At 41.2% G+C, this 17,768-nt stretch overlaps 1 protein-coding gene across 4 annotated transcripts in view; it reads right to left on the reverse strand.

The window, feature by feature from the left end:
* ASXL2 (ASXL transcriptional regulator 2) overlaps positions 1-17,369 on the reverse strand; it is a 116,510-nt gene extending 99,141 nt beyond the window's left edge. For all 4 annotated transcript variants that reach the window (XM_060411953.1, XM_060411952.1, XM_060411955.1 and 1 more), the window contains exon 1: positions 17,071-17,369. Coding sequence is in view for 3 of the 4 variants with exons in the window: in XM_060411952.1 (XP_060267935.1) it covers positions 17,071-17,127 (57 nt within the window). In the remaining variant the exon portion in view is untranslated. The remainder of the gene's footprint in view (positions 1-17,070) is intronic.
* Between the last annotated feature and the right edge of the window lie 399 nt (positions 17,370-17,768).

Raw genomic sequence — 17,768 nt, forward strand, 5'->3', positions numbered from 1 at the left:
AAGCAAGAATATTAGAGTGGGTTGCCATTTCCTTCTCCAGAGGATCTTGTTTACCCAGGGATCAAAACAGCACCTTTCATCTCCTGCATTGATAGGAACCAGGTTCTTTACCACTTAGCGCCACCTGGGAAGCCAAATTATTGGGATATAGAAACTCTATTTATATATTTACTTTAACAATCATCCTTTTGAACGCTTACCTAGATTTTTTAGTTGATACTTTGAGGATTTCTAATAAATAAACAGTCTTGCTGCTGCTGCTGCTAAGTCGCTTCAGTAGTGTCTGACTCTGTGCGACCCCATAGACGGCAGCCCACCAGGCTCCCCCGTCCCTAGGATTCTCCAGGCAAGAACACTGGAGTGGGTTGCCATTTCCTTCTCCAATGCATGAAGGTGAAAAGAGAAAGTGAGGTCGCTCAATCATGTCCGACTCTTAGCGACCCCATGGACTGCAGCCTACCAGGCTCCTCCGTCCATGGGATTTTCTAGGCAAGAGTACTGGAGTGGGATGCCATTGCCTTCTCCGAATAAGCAGTCATAGTATCTGCAAATTGGAGAAGGCGATGGCATCCCACTCCAGTACTCTTGCCTGGAAAATGCCATGGACGGAAAAGCCTGGTAGGCTACAGTCCATGGGGTTGTGAAGAGTCGGACATGATTGAGCGACCTCACTTTCACTTTTCACTTTCATGCACTGAAGAAGGAAATGGCAACCCACTCCACTGTTCTTGCCTGGACAGTCCCAGGGACGGGGGAGCCTGGTGGGCTGCCGTCTATGGGGTCGCACAGAGTCGGACACGACTGAAGCAACTTAGCAGCAGTAGCAGCAGTATCTGCAAATAGCAGCTTTTTTCTTCTTTTAATGTTTGCAACTCATTTATTTTTCATGCCTAACTACAGTGGCTACAACAACTAAAAGAATGTTAAATAAAATAATAAAAGCAAGTTTTCTTGTGGTATTTTCCATTTTTCCATACGTTTATCTCCAGTGTTTCACTATCATTGTGATGTTGGCTACTAGGCTGAAATATTCTTTATGTTATAAAAATATCTTTCTGCCCAAACTCAAACAACAACACAACAACAAAAGCAGTCAGGTAATGGAAGTTTTGGTATGTCCTTTTTTTTAAAAAAAGGACAATATGCTGAGTTTTATTTCCGCTATTCCCAAGACTGCTGTTTTAGAAGGAAAATAAATTTAAATAAGCCAAGCATAGAGTCAGTTACATTTAAGTCATCCATACACAGAAAGAAATTCTAATTAAGTTTACCTTCCTGGGTTTGTGTATGTATAATCAAAAGGTTTTGAACAGATACTAAATTTAAATAACTCCTTTTTTAACACGTGAGATAATCATGTAGCTCATACCTGTGAGGTAACACTAGGTGCTATAACCAAATCCCAAAATTTCATTAGCATAACACAATACAAATTATTACATTATAAACAGTTATTCAGCTGTGAACATATTATTAACAGTTCAGTGCACCTGACTCCTATTCAGTGGGCACACCCTGCTCTTAAATACCTTGACCCAGAAGTGACACATTATTTCTGCTCACATTTCCCTGCAACAACAGTCTCTTGGCACCACCTAGATACAGGGGGTCTGGAAAATAAAATCCTTGCCTAGGGAGCTGGGCAAGTACCATTTCTACATACAGTTTCTCATTTTTAACCTAATAATTTGATGAATTAATAATTTCCTAATAACAAAAGGAAATTTCATTCCTGGAATAAATTCTGATTAATCATGGTGTGTTGTTTTATTATATTGCTGTATTTATAATTTACATACACGACTGCCTAGTAAAATTAGCTTATTTTCCTTTTCTTTTTGGCCTATTTGTTAAAAGGTTTCAATGTAAGTTAGCACTATTTCTACTGTATACATGGTAGGTGTTCAATATTTTAACAGTAAAACCACTATCCTGTCAGAAGAGAATCTGAGACAACAAATTCAACAATACCTAATCCAACAGACATACAGATCCTAATTGCCATAATACAGACAGAAGTAATTTACTCTAGAAATAAAGCATAAAGAACACTGAAAAAACCAGGAAGCTGATACATCCTGAATAATGTCAGTATTAAAATTTTTTTTTAAAAAGTCATAATTTTCTGAAAGCCTCTGAAGAACTTTACTTTTTTTTTTTTTTATTGAAACCTTGGCCATCACCTGTCACAGAGAAGGATGTTCCCTTCCACAGGCCAATGCCAATCCAAAATTACTCCAGAGGACATTTGGTATGAGTGGAGCTGGATGGTAAACTGGAACAAGAAGACAGGAAAATCTACCCTGAATTCTAGGAAATGGGAGTATAGCCCGAATAATGAACACGCTGCCTCCCGATTCAACTCCTACATCTCTCTTCCTCAGTCACATTACTTCAGCTACACTGACCTTCTCATAGTTGCTAGACAAAGATGGCACACTCCTGCCTCAGAGTCCTCATACCGACTGCTCCCTCTCTGTAGAGGGCTCCTTCCCTGATTATCTGCAAAGCTTGCTCCTTTATCTCTTTCAAATGTTTGGTCAAAGGTCAGCTTCCAGGAGATTCTCTGATGGCTCAGTGGTAAAGAATCCACCTGTCAATGCAGGAGACTCAGGTTCGATCCCTGGTCTGGAAAGACCCCACATGCTGCAGAGCAACTAAGCCCATGAGTCCCGGCTACTGAGCCTGTGCTCTACAGCCTGCGTCGCACAACTACTGAAGCCTGTGTGCCTAGAGCCTGTGCTCCACAACAGAAGAAGCCCTCACAACAGAAGCCACAACAGAAGCTGCAGCCCTGCAGTAAGAAGGCAGCGCACCGCAACTGGAAAGCGGCCCCTGCTTGCCACAACTCGAGAAAAGCCTGCATAGCAATGAAGATCCAGCACAGTCAAAAATTAATGCAATCAAAGTTAAAATACTTAAAAAAAAATTGTGCTAAAGGACATATCAAGAAAGTAAAGGGCCTTTCCTGGTGGGTCAGTGGCTAGGACTCTGAGCTCCTAATGCAGGGAACCTGGTTAGGGAACTAGATCCCACATGCCCCAATGAAGAGTTCACGTGCCACAACTAAAGATCCTGCAACCAAGTCCTGTAACCAGGACCCAGTGCAGTCTAATTAATTAAGTGATTGATTAAAATATGTTTAAAGACCATTTCTTAAAAAAGGTGAAAGAACCCACAAAGACAATACTGTGTGTCTGATAAGGTATGCAGTCAAAGCTATGCTTTTTCCTATAATCGTGTATGGATGTGAGAGTTGACCATAAAGAAGGCTGGCTGAGTGCAGAAGAATTGATGCTTTTGAACCTGGTGTTGGAGAAAACTCTTAAGAGTCCCTTGGACTGAAAGAAGACCAAAGCAGGCAATCCTAAAGGAAATCAATCCTGAATATTCATTGGAAGGACTGATGCTGAAGCTCCAATACTTTGGCCACCTGATGAGAAAAGCCAACTCACAGGAAAGACATCTGATGCTGGGAAGACTGAAGGCAGGAGGAGAAGGGGACAACAAAGGATGAGATGGTTGGATGGCATCACTGACACTCAATGGACATGTGTTTGACCAAGCTCTGGGAGATAGTGAAGGACAGGGAAGCCTGGCATGCTGCAGTCCATGGGGTCGCAAAGAGTCAGACACGACTGAGCAACTGAACCGACGCAGTATACGAAGAATTCTTAGAAATCAACAAAAGGACAAATAATTCAATTCCTCAAAAAGTTAAACACAGAGTTAACATATGGCCTAGCAATTCACCTCCTACATACCAGAAAGAATTAAACATTTGTTGTACACAAAATATTCACTGCAGCATTATTCATAATAGCCAAAAGTATAAACAATCCAGATATCCATCAACTGATAAACAGATAAATAAAAGGTGGTATAGCCATGAGGGAATATTATTCAGCCACAAAAAAAGGATACACACTATAATATGGATGAACTTTGAAAACATTATGCTAAAGTGAAAAAAAAGAAACACAAAAAGCCACATGTTGTAGGACTCCATCTATATGGACTGTCCAGAACAGGCAAACCCAAGACACAGAAGGATCAGTGGTTACCAGAGGGTAGTGGTGGGGCACGGCGGGCAGGGTATGAAAAATGACTGCTACTAATAATAAAGATAATGAATATCAATGAGACTGAAAACAAAAAGAGAAAGATTAATGAAACCAAAAGCTGGTTCTTTCAATTGATTTTTAAAAATTGATAAATCTGTAGCCCCCTCCAAAAAAAAAAAAAGGAAAAGACAAATAACCAGTATCAAGAATAAAGAGGGGGAAAAAAAAACACCAATACAGTATACTAACACATATATATGGAATTAAGGAAGATGGCAATGACAACCCTGTATGCAAGACAGGAAAAAAGACACAGATGTGTACAACGGACTTTTGGACTCAGAGGGAGAGGGAGAGGGTGGGATGATTTGGGAGAATAGCATTCTAACATGTATACTATCATGTAAGAATTGAATCGCCAGTCTATGTCTGACGCAGGATACAGCATGCTTGGGGCTGGTGCATGGGGATGACCCAGAGAGATGTTATGGGGAGGGAGGTGGGAGGGGGGTTCATGTTTGGGAACGCATGTAAGAATTAAAGATTTTAAAATTTAAAAAAAAAAAAAAAGAATAAAGAGGGGATATATTACTACAGACTGCAAACAATAAGAGAATACTACCAACAACTCTATAGACATAAACTCAACAACTTAAATGAAATGGACCAATTCTTGAAAAACCACAAACTTCTAAAACTTACACAAGAAATCTGAATAGCTCTATAATTATACTAGAAATTGAATTCATAGTGAAAATGCTCCCACCAAGGAAATCTCTAGACCCCAGAATGCTTCAGTGGTTAATTCCATCAAACATTTAAAGAAGAAATAACACCAGTTCTATACACAGTCCATTCTCATTATTCACAATAGTTATGTTCTGTAAAGTCACCATGAATGTTAAATTAGCAAATACTGATCCACTGCTCCTAAGTGAAATACAAAGTTCCTACAAGCCTCTGGTCATAGTTTTGTCAACGTAACCTTAGGATTGGGGGCAGGAGAAGAAGGGGATGACAGAGGATGAGATGGCTGGATGGCATTACTGACTTGATAGACGAGAGTCTGGGTGAACTCCAGGAGTTGGTGATGGACAGGGAGGCCTGGCATGCTGCGATTCATGGGGTTGCAAAGAGTCGGACACGACTGAGCGACTGAACTGAACCTTGTTTTACGTGATTCTGTTTAGAGGCATCTTATTTAATACATGTTACTGACTCACTGACTTTGAACTCATGGCCAAAAGGACTGTAACTCACACCTAAACAAAGCTTATCTAATACAGGTATTTTCTCCATAAGGCACATAGTTTCCTTGCATTTAAGAATGAATGCTAGACAGCACTTCAGTACTACACTTGGGAGCCATTTTAAATAGTGAGAGCCTAACAAAAAGCACAAAAATGCAAACACCATGACATTAAATAGACCAATTTTTCACTATGAGAGCTGAAACAAGAAAGCAGAGCACCACCTTGTTCGACTTCAGCAGAGATCTCAGCTTCAGGTGACAAATGTTTCGCCACTCAGCCAATGTCCATGAATAGACAAAAGTGCCACGTATTGATTTTGGGATGAGGAGTAAATTTTAGCAAGCAGGTGAATCCACAAGTACAGCTAACCCTCAAACAACACAGGTTTAACTGCATGGGCCCACCAATACAAGGAATTTTTTTCAATGGTAAAAACTACAATATTACACAATTCAAGGTTGGTTCAATCTATGGATGAGGCACCAGAGATATGGAGGGTGGCCTACAGGTCACTTGAGGATTTTCGACTGTATAGAGGGTCAGCATCCCTAACACCCAAGATGTTCAAGGGTCAACTGTATTGAATCCATGAATAGTGAGGATCAATTGTAATCTGTTTCCTGAGAAACAGAGGAAGACTTCCTTTTTTATGAGGTCAACACTACCCTGATACCAAAGCCAGACATAAACAATACAAAAAAAACTACAGATTAATATTCCTTATGAACATAACCATAAATGTCCTCAACAAACCCAGCAATATATAAAAAGTATAATAAACAACCAAGTAAGGTTTATTTGCCCAGGAAAGCAAGGCCAATTCAAAATTTGAAATATCAATGTAATCCACCATATTAAAAAGTCTAAAAAGTAAAGCGTTCACAAAAAACCACACAGCTAACAGGAAACACTTTCATCAAACCTCTGTCATTTGCTACCACCTCTGTCTGCAGGAAACAGACTTGGGAAATACACATGAAGCAAATCCAACACTAAAAAGACTAGAAAAGCTGCCCTTCTTGCTGCCCACCCATCTGTTCTCAAGGTGTGACTTTTCTATCACAAACCTATAATAGTTTTTCTCCTAGCAAAAATATTCTTAAATTTGATCAGAAATAAATATACCAGTTGGACACGACTGAGTGACTGAACTGAACTGAAATATACCAGTCTTCTTAAAATCATTTTGTTTTTGGCTACGCTGGGTCTCCACTGCTGCTCGTGGGCTTTCTCTGGTTGCAGCACACGAGCTTCTCATTGCCAAGGCTTCTCCTGTTGAGGAGCACTGGCTCTAGGTGCACAGGCTTCAGTAGCTACAGCATGTGGCTCAGCAGCTGCAGCACCCAGGCTTAACTGCTCTGCAGCACGTGGAATCTTCCCGGACCAGGGAGCAAACCCATGTCCCCTGCATTGGCAGGCAGAGTCCTATCCACTGCACCACCAGGGAAGTCCAAATAAATTATTGTTTAATGATATTTTCACAAAAAGCATCATGGAACCCAGAGTCACTGTGACAACTCTAGAAAGTGATATTCACATAAAATACAATATGTGAATATGAATGGCTTCCCCTGGAGTTGTGCAACACAGACTCCTGATTGATTCTAGCACCTCAACAACCCAGAAGACCAGCAGCCCAAAGGATAGTGCAATAGGAAGAATAGTGGCATAAGAATTCAGAGAAAAGAAAAATCAACATGAGCTAGAATGAAGTGGGTAAAGAGTTTGCTTTCTTTTTTCCCTCTCAAGAATCATACAATTCTGTTGTGTTGAAGAACATGCCAGAACCTCCTATATAGGTGAAGATTTCAGGAGACTGGCAGAACTCAAGCATAGGCTTCTGTTGGACACTTGTAAGCATGAGAGGTGTACAAGGAATAGGTATAAAATAAGAAACACTGAATAATGGGGGGGGGGGTGGGAAATGTATACCTCTAAGGCATCCTTTTAATTCAAGAGCCCTACTCTAACCCTGATAACCTCTCTGTAGCTAGACTTTTCAGCTCTCTACAATACACCCCACAAATGGCCCCAAACCCAGACAATGTTGTTGTCACCTGCAGAAAAGCATTACAACTACTAGAATAAAAATATCTGTCAGTTCAACTTCTACAACTCTCCACATCTGGATCCTAGATTGTCTTTTCTGGCCTTATCTTTTACTTTACTTCACAAGACTCAAAGGTAAATCAGCATGCATAAAACATATACTCCATTTTTTCAGCCTTCCTTCTGCCTAGAATACTCTTATCCATATTCACCCTTGAATATCCAGGCCAAACCCTCTCTGAGACCAACCTTCCCATGTTCCTTCCTCCACTAGATTTTAATATTCCTTTTGCTATTATACAGCCCCAACAACACAAATTTATGGTGTGATTATGGTTTATGATGAAACTTAGGTGAACCCAATACCAAGTTATCTCATAGTTCTGTGCCAGGATTCTGGCCACGGTTTAAGAGGGTCTTCTGCGGAGGGTCTCACAGAGCTGAGACAGAAGTGACAGCCGGGACTGTGAACTTATCTGAGACTTGGGATTCTTTTCCAGGCTTACCAGGAACCTTACTTGTTGGCAGGTTTCAGTCCCGTACTGTTTTATTGCTGACTTTTTGCAAGGAGTCACTCAGCAACTTGAGGCTGCCTGCCATTCCTTGCTACATGCTTTCTCCAGAGCAGTTCACAAAGTCTAAGTCAAGAGAGGGATCTGGCACACAATCTCCTAAAGCATGATATGGAGCTTCCACTGCGTTCCCAAACTTGTCCACAGCTCGTTCAGGTCTCTGTCATTCATTCCACACTGACCTTGGGAAACAAGTGGCAAATGGGGTCCCTGAGACCAGAAAGCTTTTCATTAGAACTGTTTCAAACCTCTGCACCTGATAAGAAATAACATCTGTACAATATTCATTTTCTCACTCAGAAACATAAGATGATCTACATTTATTAATTTTTCAGTAACATTAAAAAACCATACTTATAATACTTGCAACCCCTTGGAATATACCCGGCTAGGCTCCTCTGTCCATGGGATTTCCCACAGGAGTAGGTCGCAATTTCCTTCTCCAGCTTCCCAACCCAGGGAGCGAACCTGCATCTCCTCCATTAACAGATGGGTTCTCTACCACTGAGCCACCAGGGAAGTCAACAACGTACCAGGTATCGTCAAAGAATTTTTCACACGTTCTAGCCTAATCATCGGAAAAGGCAATGGCAACCCACTCCAGTACTCTTGCCAGGAAAATCCCATGGACAGAGCAGCCTGGTGGGCTGCAGTCCATGGGGTTGTGAAGAGTCAGACACGACTGAGCGACTTCCTTTCACTTTTCACTTTCATGCATTGGAGAAGGAAATGGCAACCCACTCTAGTGTTCTTGCCTGGAGAATCCCAGGGACAGGGGAGCCTGGTGGGCTGCCGTCTATGGGGTCGCACAGAGTCGACTGAAGAGACTTAGCAGCAGCAGCAGCAGTCTAAAGTCCCTACAACTCCCAATGTGGTCCTTATACCAAAGCACCAGCATCACCTGTGAACTTATTGCAAATGCAGAGTCTCTGGCTACACTGCAGACCTACTGAATAATCATCTATATTATAATAAGCTTCCCAGATGATTCTTATACACACTAATGTTTGAGCACTGATTTAAATGACTTGTCCAAGCTGACACAATAAGCTCAATAAATTAAACAACCAAAATCAGATCCAGATTGTTAAGGTTATTCCCAAGCTGCTAATAAAAATAGTCTTGGGACTTCCCCGGAGGTCCAATGATTAACCTTGGGCTCCCAATGCAGGGGATGAGTTCAATCTCTGGTTGGGGAACTATGACACTGCATACTGCTTGGGAGATGCAAAAAAAAAAAAAAAAACCACACACACACATATATATATATAGTCCTATATTCCTCTTTACATCTTTCATGGGTGTTTAATGATATACATGAAAAGTGTTCATTATCTTTATCTTGTAATCCACCTTCTGACATCTTCTTTCTCCTTTCCCCTCTCCACCACTCATTCTCACACACACACACACACACACACAATGTAAAAGAGAAAACCTTTCCAAAAATATCAATTTCATGGGGTACCATCCATTTAAACTTATAAAATTTGTCAGAACCACTCAAATCATATAGGAAACTATAAAATCAATAGCAATACATTAAAAATTTTATGTTACTCTTTAGAATAAGTCACTAACATCGTTGTTAAGCACTTTATTTGAAACTGAATATGACTAAACCAACTACTAAATAATTCAGACATCAGTGGGTTAAAGATTCCAGATGATGTGGGCCACCCCAAGCTATTCAAAGTCCATTCTAAATGTAGCATCAATGCTGTTTGCCGCTAAACATCAGCAGCAAAAGAATTTCCAAATGACAAATGTTTCACAACATAATTTTTACTAAAAGAACAAATTACCAAGAAGATGCAGTAACTCATTAGGTTTACAGTGTCCCTTGATGTTCAGGACTCAGTACATGTGTTTTACAATTAACCAATTTTAGTTTTGTCAAGCAAGGTGAGAAGTAAAATTACCAAAGAAATGTCCAAATGTAATTCAAAAGGGTCTTGGAAGGCAAATATCGTGGTGTGTCTTGAAATAACTTTCTTTCACAAACAAGAGAGAGGTACTGAACAATACTGGCAAACAATACTTAATATAGTTGACTAATTTTACTCAAATTGTGCTATCTTTAAAGTGACAAGTGTCTTACCGCCAATAAAAAAGGTGAAAAACAACAACAAAGGTTTAGCATTCATTTCTGCAGGTAGAAACCTTTAAAAGAAAAGTCTCTGCCATCAAAAAGCACAGTCTTACTGATACACATAAACTGAATTTCTTCCTACTTGTTCGTAATAAAATATGGATTTTATTTGGGGAATATACACCTTTACAGCTAAACATTTTTTTAAAGCACTCATTTATAATCTTTGAGAATGGTTTTCTTAATAGGACTTAAAACCTAAAAAAACACAAAAGGTAAAGATTGGCAAATTTATTTATTAATATATTAACATTAAAAATGCATAAATCAGTCAAAGCCAAAATTGGGAAACAGATCTGTGACATATGACAAAGGGCCAGTTTCCTTAATCTACACTGCACTCTCAGAAACTAGTACAAAAAAGACCAGGAAGCAAGAAAAAAAATAAGGGCAAAAATCTGAACAGACAAGTTTACTGAAAAATACATAGAAAGTCAGTAAGCACAGGAAGTTATTCTATAACAGCCACTAAACAAATGTAGGTATTTAAGCTTAATTAAAATTAAATAAAATTCAAAATTCAGTTCCTTAGTCTCACTAGTCACATCTGAAGTGCTCAATGGCCACACGTGGCTAGTGTACTGGACAGCACAGATACAGACCATTTCCATCAAGTTCTACTGAACAAAACTAAAGAAATGCTGTTAATGTACCAAAATGGCAAAGACTACAGACCCAGCAGGGCGTGGCAACCCAATCCAGTATTCTTGCCTGAAGAATCCCCATGAACAGAGGAGCCTGGAGGGCTACATCCATGGGGTCGCAAAGAGTCAAGACACAACTGAGTGACTAAGCACGTTAATTTCACTTTGGCAACTAAATTATTTTCAATATTTGCATATGCATTTAATTCCTATTTTCAGTATAGTGACTCATCCAAGACTTTCTACATACTGCCGTTCTACTTTTTCAAAAATAATGAGTCTAGGACTTCCCTGGTGATGCAGTGGGTAAGAATTCGCCTGCCAATGCAGGGGACATGGGTTCAATCCTTGATCCAGGAAAATTCCACATGCCGAGGAACAACTAAGCCCATGTACCAGAACTACTAAGCCCACACTTCAGAGCAGGAGAGCCGAAACTAATGCGCCCACGTGCTGCAACTACTGAAGCCCGTGTGCCTAGAGCCTGTGCTCCGCAAGGAGAAAAACCAACAGAACAAAGAGTAGCTCCTGCTCTCCGCTACTTGAGAAAGCCTACAGGCAGCAAGGAAAACCCCCTCCACACAAACTGTAATAGAAAACTAACACTATTAAGTCATATCTAAAGAATTCTAAAATTAAGTATGCTCAAAAACCTTCTAAAAACACTAAAAACATGATAAATCAAACTGTACTAAAAGTACTAAACTGCACAATACTGCAACACTATCAACTATGAGGATGGCCTCTATGAGATATGGAAAGAAAGAAAACAGAACTAGTGGAGCTTTCCCAGTCTTCTGGCTTCCCAGGTGGCCCTAACGGTGAAGAACCCGCCTGCCAATGCAGGACACATAAAAGACGCGGCTTAGAACCCTGGGTCAGGAAGAGACCCTGGAGGAGGGCACGGGAACCCACTCCACTATTCTTGCCCAGGGAATCCCATGGACAGAGGAGTCTGGTGGGTCACAAAGAGTTAGGACATGACTGAAGCGACGTAGTATGCATGCATGTATTAATAAAAAGGATGAAAACAGCAGACAAACCTTACTTATCAGGTTCCTGTAGTTGTATCTTCCACACAACTGGCCTCCTTCCAGACAGCTTTTGTAGTGAAAACATAATGCCCTTTCACTGACAGCAAAATTGCACAGCCTTTTAAAAGTAGATAGATTTTGTGGATGAGGAAAGAGCAAGGACTTCTGCAAATCTGACATCATTTTCTCAGCTCCTGCCATAATTCTAGGAGATGCAGCAGCAGCACTTCCCACAGACATTTTTAACTTACATGTTCAAAACAGATTTTCTTTCCTTCCTTTTTCCTTAGTTTGTTTGTGGGCTTTCAAGGCAGGAACATGAGAACAGGACAGAAGGAAGGACGAATTGAAAATAATAATACAAAATATAAGGGCAAAACACAAGGGAACTCTACTTCGGTATTAAGGCAAAAATGAAGATCTCTCAAGCAAAGAATTCGGTATTAAGGCAAAAATAAAGATGTTTCAAGCAAAGAATCCCCTAGCACAAACAGACCTGCATAAACGTATCTAAAATCTTATAATTTTATGTCAACTATACCTCAAAAAAACTGGTTTTGAAAAGTATAGGTTAGAGCAGTTTCTCAGTTTTTCACTCATGCTCTTCACAACCTTTCTCATTCTATTTTTAACATATTCCAGGAAGATTTTGTCCAGTTTTACTTTCTATAAAACAATATTACAAAAACAATATATTTCTTTAATATGGTTTCCCAAGATGCACACTCTCCTGGAGATTCTAATATTTACAAGTACAAACATAAGACAAATACGGGCATAAAAAGACTCTGGCCAACCAGTACCAGTCCAGGGAGATACTCCCAGGCCTGGCCATACTCCTAACAGAAGACAATTACTTATGGTCAAGATTAAGAAAACTGAAACTTTCTAAGTTAATACATCTTTTTTTTTTAAGACTTTTTTCTTTCTAATCATTACATATTGGCAATCCACTCCAGTGTTCTTGCCTGGAGAATCCCAGGGACGGGGGAGCCTGGTGGGCTGCCCTCTATGGGGTCGCACAGAGTCGGACACGACTGAAGTGACTTAGCTTTTATCATTTTACTTTTAAGTAATTCTTTTCTATTTTCAATACTTCCTACAAAAAGGTAGTTAGCTTATCAGAGTTATTCCTTTAATAGAAATTTTCTTCCACTATATTCCCTAAAGTTAAATAGCTTTAGGCGAGTGTGGTAAGTAGCTTCAGTGGTGTCTGATTCTTTGCATCCCTATGGACTGTAGCCCACCAGGCTCTTCTGCCCATGGGGATTCTCCAGGCAAGAATACTGGAGTGTGTTGCCATGTCCTCCTCCAGGGGATCTTCCCATCCCAGGGCCAGAACCTGTGGCTCCTGTACAGCAGGCAGATTCGTTACTGCTGAGCCACCAGGGAAGCCCAAATGACTTTTGGTAAATAACATAAATTTAAAAACCTATACACTTTCAAAACAGCATTAACCACTAAGTAAAGTCTAGATACCAAAAAAACAAAAAACCAACTTTCTTCAGTCTAGAAATCACATGCTAAAGATCTACACTTGCCTGCTGTTCTCCTTACCTCTCAACACCCATCCTTCACGCACACTCGGACCACTTCACTCCTCAAAGATAACCTAGTGCAGTCTCCAAGGTCTGCTGCTCTCTTTCACCTACAATCACAACAAACTTGTCCAAAAAAGACATTTTTGCCTTTTAATGTGTCCCCAGTTGTGGTGGGTGACAAGGAAAAACTTCAAAAAAAAAAATGGTATCAACAAAATTATACTCTTTTGAAAGTTCTATTTTGTAAAAACAGCTGAATTCCTCAGGGATGTCACCTAATGTGTACATGATATGCTTTGCTTTAAAAAAAAATATGCACGTAACTTTGAACACAGTTCTAAAGTCAATGTAATGATTTTCAGTATCTCTGGCTTACTACAAATTTTTGTTTTAATTGCTCCAAACACTATACTGCAGGTCTCTTATCCAAATCACATCATCACCACTATCACTGCTACCTTTAAAATTTAAAACGCGTAATGGGAGTTCCCTGGTGGCCTCAGTTCAGTTCAGTCGCTCAGTCGTGTCCGACTCTTTGTGACCCCATGAATCGCAGCACGCCAGGCCTCCCTGTCCATCACCAACTCCTGGAGTTCACTCAGACTCACATCCATCGAGTCGGTGATGCCATCCACCCATCTCATCCTGGGTCGTCCCCTTCTCCTCCTGCCCCCAATCCCTCCCAGCATCAGAGTCTTTTCCAATGAGTCAACTCCTCGCATGAGGTGGCCAAAGTACTGGAGCTTCAGCTTTAGCATCATTCCTTCCAAAGATATCCCAGGGTTGATCTCCTTTAGAATGGACTGGTTGGATCTCCTTGCAGGCCTAGGGGTTAGTATTCCAGTCTTGCCATGGCCTGGGTTCAGTCCCTGGTGGGGGAACTGAGATCCTGCAAGCCACAGGGTGCAGCCAATAAATAAATTTAAAATGTAATACTGTTAACTAAATACTTGAATAATGCTTTTATAACTAGCGTATTTATGAGACAAATAGAAGATCAGTAGGGACACAATCCAGTGTTGTGAATGAGCATTCAAGTTCAACTGAATCTTAATTCCATTATTTCTCTGTGTGATGTCTTCAGTTATTGGAACCCATCTATTCTCTACATTTAATCAGACTTTGGCATAATCTTATAATTATATAATAATTATGGATCATATTATTTTTCCCTTTTCAGGTTGTTCACAGCAACCCTGTATCAATTTGTATAGCTCTCTCACATACATACAACACCCCAAATCACAAATATATGTGATATAAATACATATATATGTGAATAATTTTATTTATTTATTGCTCTATTATTGGTCAGGAACACAACCCCATTTTAATAATGTTCTCTAAAACAGGATAGGTCTATAATGTAGGTACCAAGAACACAATGAAATATGAAGTAGATATTGCTTATACTCAATGAATAATTTTAATATATCCTTTCTGAAACTCTGTTCCTAGAACATTTGGCCTTAATGCCTATGAGGTAAGTTTAAGACTTGCTTCTCCTAGTTCTCTTAATCTTAAAAAATATACAGTTTCCTAATTTAGGTCAAAGTTATCTCTCTCTGTCAAACCACTACTTTCTGATCTCATTACTCTGCGTCTGAAAATATTAAAGATTTACTTTTGCTTATTCTTCTCACATTTACTTCTACCTATTTCTCCTATAAACAGAATCCTTTTGAACATTAAGGTTTATTTTAATTACTTACTTTATAGATGATAAAAAAGAGTAGTGTTTTCTAGATTTTGGCTACTAGAAAAAAGAAATTTTAGTGTCACCATTCTCTTTCTAAAATTCATTTTTATTTAGTCTGAGCTCTTATATATTTGCCAGAATCAAATAAAAATACCAAACCACTACTATACTAATTGCTTCAGGAACTCAAAGCTCTACTGATTAGCTCTAGTCTTTACATCTTCTAAATACTACTTGCACATAACTAGCTAAGGCTTGAAATGTCTGTTATAAATGAGCAAACATAATAATTTATTATAGGAAAATAGACTGTAGATGCAAAGTTCTCCTGTCACAATCTCCCAAAGATTAGACTATTTTATCCAAAGAGAGAATTCATAAAGTACTCATGAAATTCTAGAGACTTAAAATTAATTAACACAATGACAGTTGGGATCTGGTTACTTATGAATAAAATTTACCATCCTTCTTTAAATAAAAGAGGTCTTAAGGTAGTGCTGATCAAGTAGAACAATTCCTCCTTCACTCTTTTTGTGAAGGAGGAATTTCCCCACCACCCAACAAAATTATTTCTAGAGTTTTTTCTTTGGCGGGAAACGACCAGCAATTACAGTTATGTAGATACACTGTAACTGAAAGCACTCAACAAATAAAATGTGCTTTTATTTATTCACTAACTTTTCCACATTTCCTACTAAAACAGACAAACAAGTTTAAGATTCATGAATCCTCTAAAACACACCATTTACAAAACAAATGCACAAGATTTACAAAGCAAATGTGCAAGAATGAATAAACAAAAGGACCCAGATTTGGGGAAATAAAAAAGACTGGGCGGTAATATATCAAATGTTAACAGTTTAGTTAAATACATGACTTTTTCCCTTATTTATACTAAAATACTATAATTTCCCTAACTTTCCCACAGTGAACATTTGTTACTATTCAGAAAACTCCTCTTTAAAAAATAAAACATACAACACACTATAAAGAGGGGCTTCATTTAGAGGGGCTCTCCAGGTTGTACAAGTATTATTGTCGTGATTCACCATTAAAAATAATGCTTCCAATCCTTCTCACTTCCCAACACTAAAACGCTGCTGTCTTACGTCCTATTACTTTTCTGCTGCACCCTCAGAAGATGGAACGAACCTGACTTTCTCCAAACCTTTCATTTCTAAATATATATACATGGACGCTTTTAATTTTTTCATAAAAAGCGCAAAAGTTCTCACTCATCCTCAATACTCTATTTTTTAAACCTACCTCTAAGTTTCGTTAAGATAAATTTAGAAGGAAAAAAAACGATGGTTTTATCCACTAATCACAACTTCGTGAGGCCATTACCACTTTAGCTACGGAAAAGTCAAGGCCGGGTAAAACTACAGGTCCCACCATGCATTGCTGCCTTGTTCAGAGTAGGTCTCTACGGAAACAGGAAAAAAAAAAAAATTCTACAAGTCCCACCTGTTACTTCGTTTCTAAACACCTCCTGCACTTTCGGCTCCAACAGCAAACATAAAACAAGAGCCTCGTGACCTCCGGCCGGATCCAGGAGCCCAGACAAGCAAAGGCCCGGGAGCCGGGCGGTGTGCCTGCTACAGCGGGTCAATTCTACCCAGTTCCACCGCTCTCCTCTTCTTTCTGGGGCTGGGTGCACGCACAAGCCTTCTCCTATCCGCATCCAATGGGGGCTCCTCAGCCGCACAAGGGAGAAGAACCGGTTACTGTGCAAGCACAACAGACTTCCCCATGTTGGGGCAGGGGCTACCACAGAGTCGGGGTGAGAGCGCAGTGACTCCGACAGGCAGCTTCAAAACACCATAGAGGAACCATCGCAGACGCGGGGAGAAGCCACAGCCCCGCGGCGACCCTCTTCCGCTTAGGCGCCTCCATTCCCACAGGGACCACAAGCCCGACACTAACCGCCGCCCTCGCCGCGCGGTTTTGTGCCCCCCTTAGCCGGGTCGCAGTGCCACTGACCTCCCTTCCCCTGCGACCGAGGGAGGGCGGCGAGGGAACGAAATCCTCCCAGCTTTCCCGTCCGCTCCCTCCGCCTTACCGTCTTGGCGGCCTCCGCCCAGGTCCTGCCCTTCTTCCTACGGCCCTTTTCCCTCATGTCGGGTCTTGAACTGACTGGGAGGCTCCCGTGTCCGGGCTCCGGCCGCCCTCCCTGCCTGCTCTGCCCTGCGCTGTTTTTCCCGCGGTGCCGGGAAAGGTGGGAGAAAGGGGAAGTCAGGCCGGAGGAGCACCGGAGCAGAGGAAGCGGCGGGGGTGGTGCGCTGGGGGCGGTCTATGGGGCGGCCGGTCCTCCTGCTGCCGTTACCACTGCTACCGCCGCTGCCATATTGGGTCCTTACTGTACAGGCAGCCGCTACGGTCATGTGACCGCTCCCGCGCGGCCGTCACTACTGTACGCAGCCGGCCGCGCGAACGAGCGTGCGCGCGCCCCCGCCTCCCGCGCGGGGCCACAGGGAGAGCGAGCCGGCCGGCCGCGGAGCCTGGCCACGCCCCCGTCTTTCCGTTCTCAGCCTCGCCTCCAGAGCATGCGCAATGGGGAGGTCCGACGCTACGTTGCGTCTGGCGTCCTTCGCTCACGCCAACAGCGAAAACCTGCCTGCGGAAGCGGAACTGGGTCCGTCCCGGAAGGTTTATTGGGCGGTTTCCGACCGCGTGCGGGGCGCGGCGGTGTCAGTAGAGCCAGGGAAGAGTTAAGCTCTTCCCTCTGGGGGCGACTCTCTCAACTGTCATTTTCAATAA

Source organism: Ovis aries, chromosome 3 (genome assembly GCF_016772045.2).
Source record: "Ovis aries strain OAR_USU_Benz2616 breed Rambouillet chromosome 3, ARS-UI_Ramb_v3.0, whole genome shotgun sequence".
Lineage (NCBI taxonomy): Eukaryota > Metazoa > Chordata > Mammalia > Artiodactyla > Bovidae > Ovis > Ovis aries.